The sequence below is a fragment of the Diutina rugosa genome (assembly GCF_008704595.1).
Source record: "Diutina rugosa strain CBS 613 chromosome Unknown scaffold2_size729309, whole genome shotgun sequence".
Classification (NCBI taxonomy): domain Eukaryota; kingdom Fungi; phylum Ascomycota; class Pichiomycetes; order Serinales; family Debaryomycetaceae; genus Diutina; species Diutina rugosa.
Window position 1 is genome coordinate 453,836 of NW_022995199.1, and position 18,294 is coordinate 472,129.

Here is an 18,294-nt window from a genome sequence, read left to right on the forward strand (position 1 = left end):
CTTTACTTAACTGTGCTGCTAGGGGCGCGAACGTGCTCACTGTGGTGGCAGTTGGATCCACGTCAACAATTTGATGGAAAGTTGATTGTATATTCAGGAGCAATTTCGGCAATGCCTTTGTATAAGATTTTATCGATGTCTACGGATATTATATCGCTACACATTTAAAGATCCCTAAAGTGGGGGGGGGGGAAATACCGCACGTCATAAAGTGGAAAAGTTTATTATATGGAATCAATCAAAATCTTTCAAACATACTGCCTACTTCGCAACTTCAGTCATCACCAAATAGATTTGTGAGAGCTCCATTCTCAGTGAACGGGTCGTTCATTACATCCCCACCAGCACTCTTCTTCGTCCGAGACAAAGCCACACGCTCCAATTGTTGTTTTCGCTTCGCAATATCATCGTCATCAGTGCCATTTGTCGCATCTTCTTTCGAAACGCGAATCAAGTCAAGAAGAACTCCTCTTTGAGATTTCACGGTTTTAGAGGATACCAAAAGCTGCTCGAAGTTTGACAAACGAGCTGTCGATACATTAGGCAAACATTGCAACAACGCACGTGCGGGGTAATCGCTCTTTGCTCTCAAGTTACAATAAATGGTTGTAAGGGTGACCGCTGCCTCCGGATGGGTTTCATGGAAATAATCATCTAGAAGGATGTTACACAATGCAGGTAACAAATTATCACAAATATACTTATCCACTTCATCATCTTTCAACAAGATTTCCAGAATTATGTTTCGAATAATCAAAACCGTGTTGAACGAGCATTTAGTGTCCTTGAACTGAATGATATGGCTACTCAACTGTATGAAAGATGCCATGACATCGCGATCCTCAGATACCAATTTGCGACATGCGACCTGAAGAGGACTGACCTGTTTCGCATTGAGTTGGGAAACAATATCCATCAAAAATCTTACAACTGTTGCTGAAAGCTGTCTTAACATATGCTCCTCCATCATTTCCTCAGATAAATCATCAGTATCACCTTGTCCGAGACAAAGACCATTCTCATAAACCTTGTTCCAACGAGTCACTAATAGCGTATCCAAATCTTTGAAAGCCATTGGCAACAATTGCAGCATGAAGTTAGGAACATGTTCAACAGGACAAAATTTCACAACCAGCCGCAAGCATGAATTAAGCATATGCTTCCACGAGTGCAACGTGATACCAGTGGTGTCGCCAGCGACCGCATTCCATAACATCTGCCCCACATCGGGTATTTCATATAACGTATCTTCTAACTGAGCAATCAGCCCAATAGTCAAAAAAGCATACTCGCGAGTATAGCGAATCAAATGACCCACGGAGTCTGCAAAATCCCGAAGAGTAAGGGCGGCTTTCACATTTTCTTCGATAAACATCTCCTTCAGTTGAACGCTCACACCCTGCTGCCAAAATCGCTCTAAACACAGATCGCGCACAAACAGGCGCACACTTTCTGGTAAGTCTCTCCAGTTTGCAGGATTGTGATAAGCTTGAATTTGCAGCAATAGCTGTAAGATGTGAGGAATAATTGGCTGCACTCGTGGTGCCCATAACTTTCGTAAGTTATTATACTCAGACAGATCATGGCTTAGTTTTTCGATTGAATACTGGATGAAGATGCGGGTCGCTCGAATTGGAAAAATCAGCAGCCAATGATCCCGCAACCGCTTACGCAAATCCTTTCCCTCCGCATCCATTTGAACCAGAAGCAAGTTAGTCTGTTCATTTATACCCCGTTTTTGGAAATAACTGGCAATCTCAACAATTCCGATACGTTGCATGAACCAATGAAGATCAAGCAATCCTTTCTCGGTGTCCGGAGCCAGCCAAGCGGCGAGCTCAGGATCGACAATCTTGCTGAATAGTTCATCCTTATTTTCTATCAGCAGCCGCAGAGCTATCACCAATAAGAACAGTTTGAAAGCAACAACTTCGTGGTCAGTGACTTTATTGCTCGACAAAATTTGCGAGATGACGTTTTCCAAATCATCAAAAATGTTTTTGAGCAGTTCTGGCATGATATATGCCAACCTGTTGAGTTCAGTACCACACAGTGTACGCAAATCACGAATTAACTCGCGCTCGTCATCATCAATATCTGAGGGGTAATCGTACGTGGCTGTGTGTAGGATACGTTCCAAGACCTTAAACATGAGTGGACCTTGATCTTTTAATAACGGTGCAAATTGAACGAGAGTTTGAACCTGCTTCCGTATGAGTCGTGGCAGAGCCAAATTCATTGCCAAAAGTCGTTCTCCCAACACCTCCACCTGACTGTTGAGCCGCTCATTGAGAGTTTCGAAATCTTCCCCAGAGTACCAAATGCGCCAACGTGAGATGCCTCTGATACAATTTTCGATAACGTTAAATTGTGCATTGCCATAATTTAACGCCAACAGCTTCTCGTCCAAATGATGCTCACTAATACATTGACGGCCCAACCCTGAACTGAAAAACTGCTCAAGCCTTTGCTCTAACCATGAGAGCCCTTGCTCAGGAGCCTTACAAACGGAAATGCGAACAATGTCTTCACAAAACTTGCGGTAATTATTAAGAAACAGATCAGCTTCGGGGGATGAGTCAAAATCAACGGCCAAAAATTTTGTCAGAAGGTTGTTCGCGTCATTCTGATAATTTATCGTGCGATCACTCGCAATTTGCAACAACTCTGGAATTATGTTTACAATCTGCTCTCGCAGCAGTAATTCATCATACCGCAAAATAGTCACCCACATTTGTAGCAGAAGACCCAGCACAATTAGAGACGGATGATTAGTAGTAATTAAAACCAACTTGAGATATCCAGCGACATCCAGCGTTTCCCAATTTACCTTTTGCTTCGAACTGATATTCAAAAATTCCAGTAACAGAACAATCATCTCAACCAGTTTCTTCACAAGAGCATACACTTGTTCATCAATATCGTCAGCATCAAGTTCGAGCAGATGGTAAAATTGCAGTAAGTTAGAGATACCTTCTGCAGTGAAAACCAGTCCAACAAAATACTCAAAATCATCGTCTCCATAATTTCTTGTGAAAAGAATATGCAAACAGTCTATTGCGGCTGTCTTTATTTTGGTATCGTCAAGTGTTAAAATCTTGAACAAGTTAGCCATGATATTCTCTTCCCGGAGAACTTGCGGCAGGATCCAATGCAAGCACGTTTTGAATGTGTGTAGCAATTTTGGAACAAACAATTGGCACTCAGGCAGCAGGATGTCGTGCTGGCTGAGACGCTCGACAAGAAATTGAGCCCAGGCTTTGAACCAACCTTCACTCAGTGCCTTGCATAATGCGAATTGCGGCAGTGGTTCCCAAATTGTATCTAACACGTTGTCTGGCGTTGTGATTGTAATCGCGAGTTGGTTCAACACAGTCAGGCGCATGGCCGCAGCGGGATCCTCAATGATATATATGTCCTCAAACAACGTCCGAAGAATGATAATGGAGACGTCACGAGTTGCTAACAGGGAATTCCATAGGTTCCATAAGTCTAGGTCCATTGATATCCACAGGGCTTCCTTTTCAGAATCAGACAAATCAACAGATTCACGTTGCTTGATTAAGTGAGATCCCCAGACACGCTTCGCAATGGCCACCCAGAGAAAAGCAATCTTCTCTTTGATGTAATGAGGTTCGTCTTCAGCAGTTTTTGCAGCCAACTCTACCACCCAATTGCGAATAGCGACCAGCTTTGCTTGATCCAATTGATGATATCGAGACCGAATGGCGTGTTGAAGAAGCAGGAGACCGAAATGACGCACAATGTGATCCAGCCCATTATCAGGTAGGGCAAGTTGGTACCCCCAATATGGCAGCTCATCGTTGAGTTTGACCTCTTCGAGGAACGCCTGAGCTTCGCGCCGCCTGGCATTGTCCACCTTGGCGTCATACACTGCCTCAAGCGCAATGATTATTTGGTTGACGCCATTGGTGTCCATAGCGTTAGATTTGTGTAAAATTAATTTTGAATAGTCAACGAAGGGAGCGTGGTGCGTTCGGATTGAGTGTTAGCGTGAACAGATGAGGCTTTTTTTTCTGCCGACGAGTGCGGAAGGGGGGGAGGGGGAGGTTGGGCGCGCATGGTGTATGATCACTCAAAGTCGTGTTGAAAAATGGATTCTGGCTCAACTCATCGGGTTGAGGTGACAGCCGTTAACGGATATGATTTTTTTTTTTAGATTACCAAAGGATCTGGTGCCACATTTGCGCGTCCGCATGTTGTCGCAATGTGTACAATATAAGTCGAAGACTGTAGTGATGCGAGTGGAAGCCTTCAGCAATTCTACTTGTACTATATTATTTGTAACTTTCAGCTAGTAAGTTCAATTGGAATGGAAACCTTGGAATTTACGAGATGCATCCCCTTGGTTCGAATGCCTAGCACGATACGTGTTGATGTTGTGCGTGCACGTCGCGAATGACATCGTCAGTCTTACACATCTACTGTGAGGAGTCGAATTTACTCACAAAATTGGTAACACATGGAAGATCTGAACGTCGAACCAGTATTTATATTAAGTGGGCGCATTCGTTGCTAAATTTTTGTCATTACTTCCTGAGCGTGGCGAAAGGCATCACATGGGAGAGTGGCTAGGCTGACACACAAAAAACGAAGTTTTACCTGGCACTCTGGCCCATCATTTAACTGAAGTCTTCCTGCTACGGAGAAGTTCCTCGACGCGTGCAAGTTCATTTGCACTTCTTATCTATAAAGTCTATGGCGAGAATACGACTACAAGTAGAACTTTCTTTTGTCCTTCTCCATGTCGGGACGATGCTCCCATACGGTTTCACCTCTGATACCCTTCTGCATGCGTCGTAACTTCAACGTGAATTGGGGCCCCAATTCTTGTAAACCAACTTTTTCCTCATTGCGGAACACGTACCGATGACGCCGGAAAAAGATGTAATCACGTTGATTATGCATTGTAAGAACTTGACGGCCAACTAGCTCAGGATGGGCTGGGAAAATCAGCTGAAACAATCTTCCCACTGTACGACCCAAACGAGTAGTGAAGTTATTAAGAACCAATTCTGGGGTGTGGTCGGTAGCTCTGCCATGGCCATGTATGTCGTTGGTGTCAACAACCAGAGTAACACTGAAGTAGAATGTAGGTCCTGCAGGCAAATGAATAAAGGTCATACCATTGATTTTCTTTTTGTCCTCATCGATAACGATCAAGTGGGTGAATTCCCGATTTGAGGCGTACTCAGCAATATCTTTCATTGTATAGCCAGGCTTGCGTTTCACAAACGTGGTATTAGGTAAAAAGTCCATTAGCAAGTCAGCAAATTCATACGCAATCTTCTTCGCCTTCTCATTAGTTGTGAGCAAAATCTTGGGATCTTTGTCAACTGAAAAAAAACTCTCAAACTCATCTTCACCTTCCAACTCAGCTCCCACTGTTTCGTCATACGTTCTCTGATTTTCAAGTGTATCGGGTACATTTTCCGCAAGACGCTGCTCTCTCAACTCTGGGTTAGCACGTTCGTCCTTGGATCTCTCAGAACGTAGCTTGTGACGATCCTTGTCCCTTTGTGCTTTGAGTTTAGCATATAGCTTCTGCCGCGTCTGTTTGTTCTTGATTTTTTTGAGTCGTTGATCAGCTGCTGAATCCATCTGGTACACAGGCGGAAAGGTCTGCGATGGCTGTATATGATCATGTACCAGGGCTCATAATACCAACAGCACGAAGTTTATGCATTTCGCGCATTTTACACTTATGAGCTTGAAGTCATGGGCGCAATGGGCCGTAATGCAGAGATGGAACATCGTTGATAACATATCCCTTGGTCGGACACAGCAGTTGCTTAAATTATGTCATCAGGTGACTGGGCGTGAACCGGTAACCGAGGACCCATGTTTTTGGTTCCGCAATGGGTTTCACTTTCTTAACAACACTCAGGATAATCAGTTATTGGGAATCGATGGGTATGATAACTATCAGGCACCTATGGATCGAGACATGGGAACTCCGCTATTTCGACGAAGAATGTGGGTAGGGGGAACAATCACCTTTCATACCCAACCGAATAGCATTCACGACATTATTAATTGTGAAGAAAATATCCTGGGGATTCGTCGCATGGGTGAGCTGACGTTTGTGACTATAAACAGAGAGTTTTCAAATCATAAGCAACCGCTCATCAGTGAGGTCAGAAAAATGATGTATACTCAGAAGTATTTCGAAAGTATTGAACGTCCCCAAGATAATTGGCATCCAAACAATGATCTAACGTTTCTGCTAAGTTATACCGCTATTCGACGTTACAGCTTTTTGACTAATAATTTGCATCGTATACATATAGACCCAGATTATGCCCGTGGGTATGAAGGTCTCCCGAACGTAATTGTCCATGGGCCTTTTATGGTCACGTTGATGCTTTACTTGCTATCAAATTTCGGAGTAACTACTAATTCATTCAACTATCGAAATTTTGAGCCTTGTTTCGCTAACGATTCGATTCTGTTTGTGCACAACGGAGAAACCCGGAAAGTGAGTTTAGTGAACCCCGTCACGGGAAGGAAGTATATCGAAGGGATATATAGCTAATGCTTTTAACTCAGTATAAGGTTTTCACAACCTGGGCAGTTGTGTAAGGTTTCATGAATGAAAACGTCACAATCAATGCAATAGACGTGATTGCACTTCTTGCATTGGTAACGCAGCAGACTTTTCAAATCTGTCAGTGAGACCTCTTGTGGCGTGGGGAATATAAGCATGCAACCTTCACATGTACTAGAGGAATATGAGGATGCCACCGGTACCTCATCGTACGGTGCCAAAGGTAAAAGGTGATGATACAGTCTAGCCAAATGTGTTGACAAAATCAACATAATTCCACATACCGGACAAATTGTTGGCAAATTGGTGACTCGATTCTTGCATTGAGGGCAATTATACCCAATAACAGCTGATTGACCAGCGTCTGCAATTGACGCGGACTCCGTTGTTATTGTGTTGGTCACCAGTACAACTTGATTGGATGCATCAGATCCATTTGTTGGATGCGACGCCAGTAACACAGGGTAGTCGATTGTGAATTGAGCATTGTTAAGGGAGTGCCCTAAATTCGGTTGCGATTTCAGTGGGAAGCCCATTCGAAGAAGGGGAACGCCCAGAGTGTCTCTTTTTGGTTCCATCGACTGCTTTTGTTTTTCTTCCGTAGATATCGGTAATGGGTTGACACAATCCATCAATAAGTCTTTGTAGTGGGCTTCGTTCATGATCACACCATAGTTCTTGTCGATAGCAGTAGTCATAGAGCCTCCATTTGTTTTGGTAATAAGCTCTTGACAAATGGCCACCTGAGCCAGCAAGCCGATAACTTTGCACTTGATGTCATCTTTGACCAACGAGTCTATAGTTTTATGAATATTACCCGGGTCCAGAGTAAACAAAGCTCCAAATATTAGCAATACTTCTTTCAGGTGTTTCAGTTCTTGACCACGATACTTAAGCATTGAACGAGCCATTTCAAGAGCATTTTGCAATGAAGGATCACCCTTTGGCTCGTAACGATTGTGTTGACGCAACTTCAATTGCCTGAGCCTTTCTAAGTGGTATTGAGGACTACCACTAACCTCAGAGATCAAATTGGCAACCCCATTTCGCATCATTATAATACCCAATTGGGATATGGGGTTCTGATCAAAAAACTCAGTAATGAATTCTGTCAAATATTGAAGCGTTAAGGTCATTCTTGTAGGCCTCAAGTCTTTCTCTAGCATTGCCAGAGAACCATCAATGATTAGAATCATCGTACGAATAATTCCTCTTTGAAACGGTGTCAGATCTTTTAGGATCTTCTTTTTGCGTGACTCCATCATTGTACGAATGATATGTTCAAGTGACTGCTGGTCACTGCCATCTGTCCCGATGTCCCAAGTTCGCTGATATTCATCTTCCCATGAGTAACCGTTCGCTCCACGAAGCGTGCTGATTTCGCCACTTTTAACATTGCTAGCAGCAGCCCGAATCTTGACATGGGATGATTCAGCGGGTTCGTCATCAAAGTTGTCATCATGATTGATAGGAGACCCCCCTCGCAGTGGGTTGAATTCTTCGTCGGAAGAGTCCATACTGGAGTTGAGATGAAGTGCGGCTTCGTGCAGCTTGAGAAGCACCGAATATCTCAAAGGATGGGCACATACTTGTGAACATTCCATATCGCGTGGACAGAGTTTCAGGTAGGGATTCAAGGTTCGATTGACTGCAGCATTATGGTTCGTGAATAACCCTGGCGATTTCTAATTAATGTCAACTTCGGTACATCAAATGGGTTGCCTTCGTGTCTAATGGTAGGGTGAATCTTGAAACTCTAGTGTCGTATTTTATAATGCATGATTCAACTCTTGTCTGAACCCATACACCCATTGCATGAGCGCTTATTATGACAAACTCCCTTCACGACAAGACTTCGACTCTTGTTAATTGTGCAATGAAGCGTACTTTCTACATTCCTCAATCTAACCCATGTTTGTTCATATTATTGGGTTAAATCCTTTAAAGTTTTGATCCTTGGCAATTGGAATTATGGGTTTTATTGCTTCAGGGCCCGTTGGCTCACCTCATGCGTAGAGTGGTGCCTGTGTCGGTATTTGTATCATCGTCACTGTACGTATTTAAATCAAGAACAGGGATTCCAGTTTTAAGCTTTATGCGCTCATCTCGCTTTACGAACCTAAGAAATCATTATTGAGGTTGTTGTCCATATCTGGTGGTATGACCTTAACAGCATCGATGTCCTGTTAAAACAGGGTTGCAGTAATTCAAGTTGAATGACATTAACATCTTCGATCAATGAAAACAGCTGATATTCTATTTCAATATATCGATTCCAGGAGCAAATATAAGCGGGTCTCCGACGTTGTTGTTATTGGCTCTGAACTGGAAGATAACTCAGGATTGTAAATACCCGCACTCTAGCATGTCATAGTCCTTTGAAAGTGAAAAATAACGCTTTCTTCAATTGCATCTTCTTACTACGTAATTAAAGATAGAATTATAATCATTCGTCGTTCATTGATATCGCTAAAGCTTCTCATAATCGAGCTTACCTTCCAATTTTTTGACATCGGCAACCTTTCTAACTGCTTTAATCAAATCATTTTGGATGATGTAGTCTCGCTCATCTCTGATGGCGAAAAACCCAGCTTCGGTAACAACATTACGAATGTCAGCACCATTGAATCCGTCCGACATCTTCACTGCCGATTCGAAATCAAACTCGCCTTGCTTGGCAACTTTGGCAGTGTGAATTTTAAAAATCTCAAGTCGACCCGCTTCATTCGGTAAACCGATTTCAATCTTCCTATCCAAACGCCCCGCGCGCAACAAAGCCGGATCCAAGGTATCCGGTCTATTTGTTGCCATAATAACCTTTGTTTGGCCAAGTGTATCAAAACCATCCATCTGGTTCAAAAGTTCCATGAGAGTTCTTTGAATCTCTCGATCGGCGGATGTACCTTCGGAAAATCGCCGACCGCCGATAGCGTCAACTTCGTCCATGAAGATTATGCAAGGCTCATGCTCTCTTGCGTATGAGAACATTTCTCTAATCAATCGAGCCGATTCACCAATGTACTTATCGACAATGGCCGAGGCGGGGGAGAAAATGAAGTTCGCACCAATGGTGGCAGCAACAGCCTTAGCAAGAAGAGTCTTACCTGTACCAGGAGGACCGTAAAGTAAAACACCTTTAGGAGGCTTGATACCAACTCTAGTGAACAATTCAGGGTTCTTTAATGGTAATTCGATGACTTCTCGCAATTCGCGGATCTGTTCCGTCAACCCTCCAATACCATTAAACGAGATTTCACCGGGTTCAAAAGTGGTCATGTTGTACACCAATGGATCAACCTCTCTTGGTAAAATACGCATGATTGTGAGAGTTGTCATGTCCAATGACACCCTCACACCGTTTTTGAGTAACTCTCGTTTAATAGTATTGCGGCAACCAACTATGTATCGCGGACCAGACAGTGCTTTGACAATGAATCTTTCCTCATCAAGTTCTTTCAAAACTTCACCAATAATCTGCCCGACACTTTGTAAAGCCTTGATATCATCTTCAGTCTTTTCATATCCCTTCTCAAGATCTCTAATCTTGAGCCTTAATTCTTTCAATCTAGCATCCCATCGGCGATGTTCGATTAAGCGATCTTTGAACTTGGAAAGCGCCCGTTCCCGTTCGGGGTCCGACAGTGTCAATGTCTCGTCATTTTGGGCATTATCCTCATTAAGCGCTTGCAAAAGAGGATCATTTTCGTCGACACCGCTCATGTTTAAGGAAGTCAATGGTTCAAGAAGCTCAAGTGTCGGTGTTGGTAAGTATGGTAACGCTTCATGAAAAGGGTGGCAAAGTGCGAATCACGTGACATGAAATTACTGGAGGATTCAGATTAGTGCGAAGAAACATTCAATATTGTTAACTTCTGTATGTTGTAATGCCTTTATCGAATGATTTCTATAGAATCTGAAATACTTATTTTATGCCTGTTCAGACTTTTTTAATGATTACCATGCTGAGCGAATTCAGCCATATGAGAATATCAGCCATCTAAGGTTCTTAAACGTTGATCAATGATAGCGTCAATATCCTCCACTTGTCGCCCCATGAGACGATGTGCGATCGTTGAAAAGGCGGAATCACTTTTTTTGAAGCGAACTCGCTTACCCAGCGGTAGTATTTCGTAATTGCCGTGCCTCGCAATGTGTGGTGATTGAAACAGCGCTGATGCGCCTATTCCACTACCAGAGGGAGCTAATTCATGCTCCAACGGGTTTGTCCCAGCTCTCTTTCGACTCAACACCAGCCTAAGTCCATCCTCTTCCTCTCTCACAAATTCAACTTGATTCTGGTGTATCTGTTCGTTTTTCTCTGCCATTTTTACACGAGGGTCTTTAACGGAAAAACCTAGCAGTTGAAGCCATTGAACAAATTTGACCAACCACGGCAGAGCTTCTTTAGGGAAAGTCCAACCTTGACAGAGTTCAGGCCAAGCCTTGATTTCGAACATCTTCCGCAACGTGACATCACGCTCAAATAATTTAAATAGTTCGTCATCTGCCGGACTGATCATGAACTTTAGCACCTTCAACAAAATATCGGCTAAGAGCGGGACGACGAATGCGACGAGAATGGTGGCCCACCAAGCTCCATCCAGCCCGAAATGATAAAGCCCATAATCAACGAAAAATATTGATGATTGTTTCGTACGATAAAGACCCATAATCAAAAGATTCCACAATGCATAGCCACCGACCGAAATCCCAAACAGTGCAAAAGCTAACCAAGTACGGTTTTGCATCTCAATTAGAGTACATTTAGCATTGATAACAATGACTAGAGCTGAATAGCACAACGTCCCCAAGGGAAGAGTCGAGTTGTCTTTTAATGCAGAAAATCCCCAAAGGTAAAATGCCATGAACGCAATGCCCACCAGTTGGGCAGTTCCGAGAACCATCCACTGTATAAATAGTTTGAGATTGAATCCTTGATACAACCGACCTTTGTTATAAAGCTCCGGAACGGCCAAAATTGTAGCAGGATGAAGATCTTGATCGAACATTCCAATACAAAGCACCGGCAAGGAGGTGAATAACGTATTGAACATTGATAAGGACCACAGTTCATACATAGACAGTCCCAGCCAGAGTGTGTTTCGCTGATAAATACACTGGGTAAGGTAAAACATGATCTCCTTGTAGAAAGTCCCAAGCACGAACTTCAGTGTACGCACGTAATTGTAGCGGCCATGAACCAATAATAATTTGAGTAAGTAGCGAAATTGTGCAATAGCATAATCCAGAGATCGTGCTGCTTGAAGTCCTTCCTTTCCCGTTATGCCAACACCAATATCTGCTTGTTGTATCATTGCAATGTCATTAGCACCATCCCCAATTGCCAATGTAACACATTTAGGTTTGAGCTTACGAATGGAACTCACCATGTTAGCTTTTTGAGACGGCAGTGCTCTACAGCAAATTGTAGAATCAGCCTTCTCGCAGAAATCCAATAATAAGGATAGCATTGACGGATCTTTCTCAATATCTGCAAGAGTACCTCCATCGATAACACATACACAGTGGGCAACGGTCCCAGCAACGATTTCGTGGATTGCCAGCGTTATTCGATTCATCATTTCCTCTGGGGTACCATCATTCAGAATTATCACTACCGTTGAGTAATCTTTGATCAAACGACACAGGTAGCCAATGTTGATGGCTGTCTCACGCTTATCGCCAGTCAACATCCACATTTTGATACCCGCGCGTCTGAGCTTTTCGATAGCGTCTGCGACCCCATCCTGTAATTTATCTTCGATAGCAGTCGCTCCAAGCAAATCGAATCCACTTTGTTCAAGTTTCGCCCCAACGGATTCAACTTTGGCTAAACGATCATTTAACGCCGTACGTGCAATTCGATACTCTGCCAGCCATTCTTCGTACTCTTGCTTGTCAACCCACTTGAACAGGTATAACAATGTTCGTAAACCTTCCAGTGAAAATTCGTCGATGTGTTCTATGGTCTTTTCAATGATGAATTCATCATTAACGAGAAGTCTATCTGGAGGTACCAGTGATCCTGACGAGATATCGCTTGGTCCATCTTGAGATTCCAAATTGTACTTCTTGGCTTGTTGAAGATGGAGCAGCTTCCGCAGTTTGAAAGCGATATCATTGATTTCGATTTCTTCATCAGCAAGAGCATTATCAATCAGACCCATGCGTTCCAACACCTGATTGGCGTGAGCCTGCATCAGTCGACGAATTCCTGAAAGGGATGGCCTTGGCAGTTCGGTAGCCTCAAGCAGCTTCTTTGTCCTCAAAACAACCTCAGCTTCCTCGGCTTGTCGTTCTCGAGTCGCCTGAGACAACTCTTTTACTTTTTGCTGAGCTAAGTCCGCTTGCTTGAGTCGTTCCAAGATAACGTTGTCGGCACCTTTACTGATGACGCCAATGCGACCATCGGGGAACCTCACAACTACCAGCATTCGCTTCCGAGCCAGCGAAAACTCAATAACTTCGAGAATCTGGTATTCCTCAAACTTAGCCGGTTGATCAAACCCTCTAGGGTATGTCTTGATGACGACTGTGTTTTGCTGCTTCGAAAAAACCACGTAACCCAAATCTCGTGCAGCTTGCACTAGAGCCAACTCATCAGGCAGAGCGCCTTGATATTGAATATCGCCGTCATCATCCGAGTTATCAACCATATCATCTTCATTTTTGTCTGGTGCAACTCGTCGAGGGAGGCAAGTCGTACATATGGCAATCAGCAACAAAAAGAAGGATGCTTTCTTGGCGAATAACGTTTGAGGACTCAGTTGTAAATATCTCAAGAGCTGCAAAGAGTTATTCATAACTTGAGGTCGATTTGGATTGGCTGTCAGTTTGTAAGTCTTTACTCTTGCCAAATCATTTGTATGCGCGCGAACTAAATCCATCAGTTGGCGAGCTATGGTGGCCATCGAAGTGCGCGGCGCCGGCGCCGGCTCAAAACTTGCTCTTGTCAAAAATTTCAGATCAGCATTCCACAGTGGCATCATAGGTGCTGCCTCATAAGTGGGGTCATCCCGCTGCTTTTGTATATAATCCAAGTCGTGCAACCAGGAAGTCCCACCAACGCTAAATTTCCGGAATAACATTTGATTATCGGTTAATGTACCAGTCTTGTCGCTGAAGATGTACAGTACCTGTCCTAATTCTTCCAAGATTGTGGCGGTTTTTCCCTCGGCGGGGGTATTTGTTGACACGTGATACATATCAATGTCCCATTGCAAAAGTACCAACTGCATCAACTTGATGAACTCCATTGTAACGTAGAGCGACAAAGGAATCAAGGTGTTGTACATGATGATATAGCCCATTAAAGTAGGAGCAACACCCGCATCTTCACCAAACATATACCACAAACGATCAGTCTTGATCCATTTGTTATACTCGAGCCTTTGGCCCATGGTCAGGAAAGCCAGCAATAAGACAACAACACATATCATGAACAAAACGATATAGTTAATGTTCTTTTGAAGCTTAGGTGCCTTGGTTCGAGGGTTACGGATATTATTCATGCGGATCTTAGTTTCCTCACCTGTGAAAATCACCACGCCTAGAACTTTTTGCGTGTTGCGAAGGATGCACCCGCGGTATAAAACATTTTCCGGTCCAAGAGCATACTTTTCACCATTAACTTCAAATTGTCCTTCGAAGTTATACAAATCTAGGTTGGGATCCTCAACAGCCATCTGGACGCGAGAATTTTTGAGACCTTGAACCAGGGAGTACAACTGAGCCAACTCAGGGTGGGGAACCCTTGGTTTCAAATTCGTCTCTCCGTCGAGAGCCATGGTCTCAACAAATGCTTCTTGCTGCTCAAGATTCAGGGTCAGCAAAAGTACCAAGTCTGCCGGAATCCACTCATTTTCGTGTAATTCAAGAATATCGCCAACCTTAATATCTTTCCAACGTTTTGGATAATGCTTCAAATTATAACGACGCATTAGTTCGTCATTCATGAACAGTGTATCAGAACTAAACTCATCCAATGGCAGTTCCATTTCCGTAACGATCGCAGTAATCAGTTGCGTGTCGAGCGTTGCCATCTCTCCGTCCTCTCGTATAACCGTTGACTTCTTTGAATTCTCTTCCTTATCTTGGCTATGACGTTTCCAATCATCAAATCCTTCTCTTAAAATCGAAATCAGCATGAAAATGAGTAAAGGCACGATGGTTGTGTACTGACCGGTCGTCAGCCATGTGGGAATCATCTGCATGATTGCCACTACCATGAAATAGCAATTGGCCAACTTTGAGAACTGAGCTTTAATTTGCTTTGGAAGAAATGTCCATACAGTGTACTTGCTCAGGGTGATAGTATTGTCGACGTAACGATCACCAGTGCGATCGTCAATCAATTCCTTAGTTGAGGGGTTGTAAAAAGGTTCACCGAAATCTTGATTGACCAGGGACAAGTTGGTAGTGATGGGAATGAGTCGACCATTATCGGATGGCGGAATAGTCGTGTTGCCGGTAATCTTATTTTTGAGGCGAGTAAGTCGCTGTAGCCATGATGGTGGTCGTCTGTGCCTGCGTGGCCCAAACAACGGTTGCCCCAGATTGTTTGAGGCGACCAGAAAAAGTGAAGTTGATCGAGGCAAATGAGTTGTATCATGATAGTCAGGGGGACTAGAACCATCGTCCGCATTGTTGACGCAATCAAGAGAATTGTTGACAAAATCGAGACTGTTCAACTCGATGGGTTCAGAGTTTTCAGCTGCGGTACTCACCAGAATCTTTGGAGTCTCGGGAACGGATGGTGGTGGTGGTGGAGTCGCTTGGGTTGTTGAAGGCGGTGTAGGGTGGTCATCTGACGAGGGGTTTTGAGGTTGTTGCATCAGCCTAGCAAAAAGCTGAGATCGCAAAGACATCCCCCGTTTACGTCTTACCGGCGGCAGATTCCCGCTGGATGGATCGTCGCTCATAGTGCCGGGTCGCCTTTGATTCGGCTTGTGAGATCTGAGAAGCGAAATACAAGGTATGCCAATGCGCACGAGTAGTATCAAAACGTGACATGCGCCTTTGCAAATGTCAAGCAAAAGATTAGCAAGAGATCGATTTAGAAGATGAGTGAAGACATTTGAAAGGGGTTCGGTTTACTTTGAGCGTCTCGTAATTTTCTGAGGGCTTCAACACTAGACCTCTTTACGCGTATAAGCTAGGGAATTTATCTGTATCACCATGTGCGAGGATTATGTCGCAACTTTTCTCATACGTAGTTCCTAAACATGGCTCTTTGATGACATCAAAAAACTATCAAATTAAAACTTGCCGCTGTTGAGTCAAAGTTTAACCATATGGGTTGACGTGACTATACGTAATCAATCAGTAGATCACAATGTAATCGGAAATGGTGAGCGGGAAATGCTGATCGCGTAGGTAGTTTTGAAACGGAACCTTGGTGATTTCTCTGTTTGTTGCCCAAGTAAACTGTATTACTCACTGTCGTGCCCTCAAACATCTCATGAATGAATCAGGTTTCACGCATAAGTCTAGCGTTGATAGATATTATGGAGTTATTTGGTTCACATCGAAGTATTGTGCTTCGATCTTTTAGTAGACGCGTCTCGTCTTCGGTGTCCTTCTAGATTTAGGCATATCGCCGAAGAAGCAATGTATTCTACGGTACGAAACACTGTTATAACTCGATGTAGCGGGTTAACCCTTCGGGCTATCGCCGCAAAATACGTGCTACTTCTATAGCAAATTCTACCTGGGCAGTGTGTCCTCTATCATTAATTAATCATGAGTCGAGATCTCTAAACAACACATGTATTCGCTAGCTACTAATTTACTCGGCAGCACCAATGACACCGCAAGCGGGTCTGGCACCAGCGTTACCGGTCTTCTTGGATTCAGCGTTCCCGCCCTTACCCAAGTCATCGGTGCCAGCGTGGACAACCACGGAGCGACCAATAATGGAGTTTTGACCGAGCAACTTGACAAAGGTGTCTTGCTTGGTACCCTTGGCAACCCCGTTAGCATCGGTGGAGATGTTACCCAAGTCACCGACGTGACGGTTGTCGTCTTCGGGGGCACCGTGCTCCTTACCAAAAGGGTTGAAGTGGGGGCCAGCCGAAGTACAACCATTGGTGTTGTCACCGAAGGTGTGGATATGGAAACCTCTCAAAGCATTGGGGTCGTTACCCGAAATTTCCCACGAAATGGTGGTGGGGTCGTTTTCCGAAGCTTGTTCGAAGTGAACGACACCGGAGACCTTAGAGTCACCTCTAATAACAGCAACTAGGTTGTTAGAAGCAATTTCATTGGCAATTGAGTAGTGGGACTTCAAGAATTTCGCCCTTGGTGCAACTTACCAGCCTTAACCATGATTGGAGAATACGAAATTTGATCGGCCCCATTAAATAAGGGGCGTGGAGAGGGGCGTGCCTCTACCAACGGGGTTTCACAGGGAACTCAAAATCGCCATAGCTTCATCCTCATCTCGCTAGTCGCAAATATGGGGGATTTCAACGGTTTTATAATGTCTTAGCCGCTGTAACCACTACAGTACGTCGCTCTTACAGTCTAAAGTAACCGTTAAGGTAGATTATTTGCTCATTTTCAGTGTGGCAAAAATGAAGTTGGTGTGAGCGTGGATTTACCAATAAACGCAATGACGTAAGCTGTGGCGGTCACTGCTTGCTACCGGCCATTTCGGGAGAACCTATGGGAGATCGTTACAAGTATACAACATCAATCACAATTACTGTGTGTGATATCATAGTCGTTACTCATGTATAAAACTAAGACATATGTTGCATGTCATGATCGTAAAGATCACGAACCTTCGCTCTTAAGTCGTCTAGGGGTAAGTCAGTTGGGGGGTAAATGCGTTCATCATGAAGGTACCGAGTCAATTGTTTTCGACTCCAAGTATCAACAACATGGGGTTCCTTTTGCAGCTGCTGCTCATGTAATTGAGACAACTGATTGTCGGGGTGGCGCTTGAGTGTAATTTCCACACTATTACGCCGTTGGCGGGAGAGGCGTTCCATGCCTTTTTTAGGCTTTTTTTGAGGGGCAGGAGGTGGCGGAGGTAGATGGCCAATACTGTACCACACGTAGGCAAATGATCCGAGAATAAGCGCCGTGTACAACCAGAAACCTTTACGGTGCCAGCGATTGAGGGTTTGATTCCACGACAGCCAGACCTTCATTTAAATGAAGCCACTTGGAGAGGGGAAGGTCACAAAGTCACGTTATCTGGTCCAGTGTATCAGTGCGCCAGTGGCAAAAATTAGGTAAGCGAAATCTTCAATTTAAGAGCAACGATTTCGCCGTGTTATCAGCAACTATGTCCAAATACATTGTCACATTGAAAGAAAATACGTCTGATGACGAGGCCAATCAAATCAAGCAGCAAATTGAGCAGCTGGGTGGCAAGATCACTCAAGAGTACTCGTTGATCAAGGGTTTCGCGGCAGAGTTGCCTGAGGTGGCTGCATCAAAGGTGCAATCGAGCCCTCATGTGTTACTGTTCGAAGCTGATCAACCTGTCCACACTCAATGAGGACCGACGAAAAATTAAGTATTAAACATATACGTCTACCTAGATGGTAATACAAGTTTAAATCAAGGTCAATTGATAGTTTGTAATTTCTTTTTATACAAAACAATGTACTTTCACTGACTACTCTGGCTCAATGTAATGTCTACAGAGCCGTCCAATGAGTGGCAGGGAACGCAGTTAACCCACCACGTCGTAGATTCTCGGCGTGGACTACGTT

The 18,294-nt window shown here is 43.9% G+C and overlaps 6 protein-coding genes and 1 pseudogene across 7 annotated transcripts; 1 reads left to right on the plus strand and 6 right to left on the minus strand. All coding sequences in view use genetic code 12, as the record gives it.

Annotated features, from left to right (window-relative positions):
- Positions 1-274: 274 nt before the first annotated feature.
- MSN5 (karyopherin) lies at positions 275-3,940 on the minus strand (the record flags this gene model as incomplete). The annotated part of the gene is made up of 1 exon (XM_034157885.1): positions 275-3,940. The coding sequence occupies one exon, from the start codon at positions 3,938-3,940 to the stop codon at positions 275-277; it is 3,666 nt and encodes a 1,221-aa protein (XP_034010359.1).
- A 794-nt stretch (positions 3,941-4,734) lies between these two features.
- RPF1 (rRNA-binding ribosome biosynthesis protein) lies at positions 4,735-5,622 on the minus strand (the record flags this gene model as incomplete). The annotated part of the gene is made up of 1 exon (XM_034157886.1): positions 4,735-5,622. One exon carries the CDS (start codon positions 5,620-5,622, stop codon positions 4,735-4,737), a length of 888 nt encoding a protein of 295 aa, XP_034010360.1.
- Positions 5,623-6,561: 939 nt separating this feature from the next.
- On the minus strand, positions 6,562-8,172 carry DIURU_004958 (TFIIH/NER complex subunit; the record flags this gene model as incomplete). Its single annotated transcript, XM_034157887.1, has 1 exon — positions 6,562-8,172. One exon carries the CDS (start codon positions 8,170-8,172, stop codon positions 6,562-6,564), a length of 1,611 nt encoding a protein of 536 aa, XP_034010361.1.
- An 865-nt stretch (positions 8,173-9,037) lies between these two features.
- Positions 9,038-10,288, minus strand: RPT4 (proteasome regulatory particle base subunit; the record flags this gene model as incomplete). Its single annotated transcript, XM_034157888.1, has 1 exon — positions 9,038-10,288. One exon carries the CDS (start codon positions 10,286-10,288, stop codon positions 9,038-9,040), a length of 1,251 nt encoding a protein of 416 aa, XP_034010362.1.
- A 269-nt stretch (positions 10,289-10,557) lies between these two features.
- Positions 10,558-15,489, minus strand: DIURU_004960 (aminophospholipid-translocating P4-type ATPase; the record flags this gene model as incomplete). Its single annotated transcript, XM_034157890.1, has 1 exon — positions 10,558-15,489. One exon carries the CDS (start codon positions 15,487-15,489, stop codon positions 10,558-10,560), a length of 4,932 nt encoding a protein of 1,643 aa, XP_034010363.1.
- Positions 15,490-16,355: 866 nt separating this feature from the next.
- On the minus strand, positions 16,356-17,562 carry DIURU_004961 (annotated as a pseudogene). The gene is made up of 2 exons: positions 17,312-17,562; positions 16,356-16,866 (listed from the first exon to the last, which is right to left on the minus strand). Coding segments are annotated over exons 1-2 (762 nt in total).
- Positions 17,563-17,861: 299 nt separating this feature from the next.
- DIURU_004962 (uncharacterized protein) lies at positions 17,862-18,077 on the plus strand (the record flags this gene model as incomplete). Its single annotated transcript, XM_034157891.1, has 1 exon — positions 17,862-18,077. One exon carries the CDS (start codon positions 17,862-17,864, stop codon positions 18,075-18,077), a length of 216 nt encoding a protein of 71 aa, XP_034010364.1.
- Between the last annotated feature and the right edge of the window lie 217 nt (positions 18,078-18,294).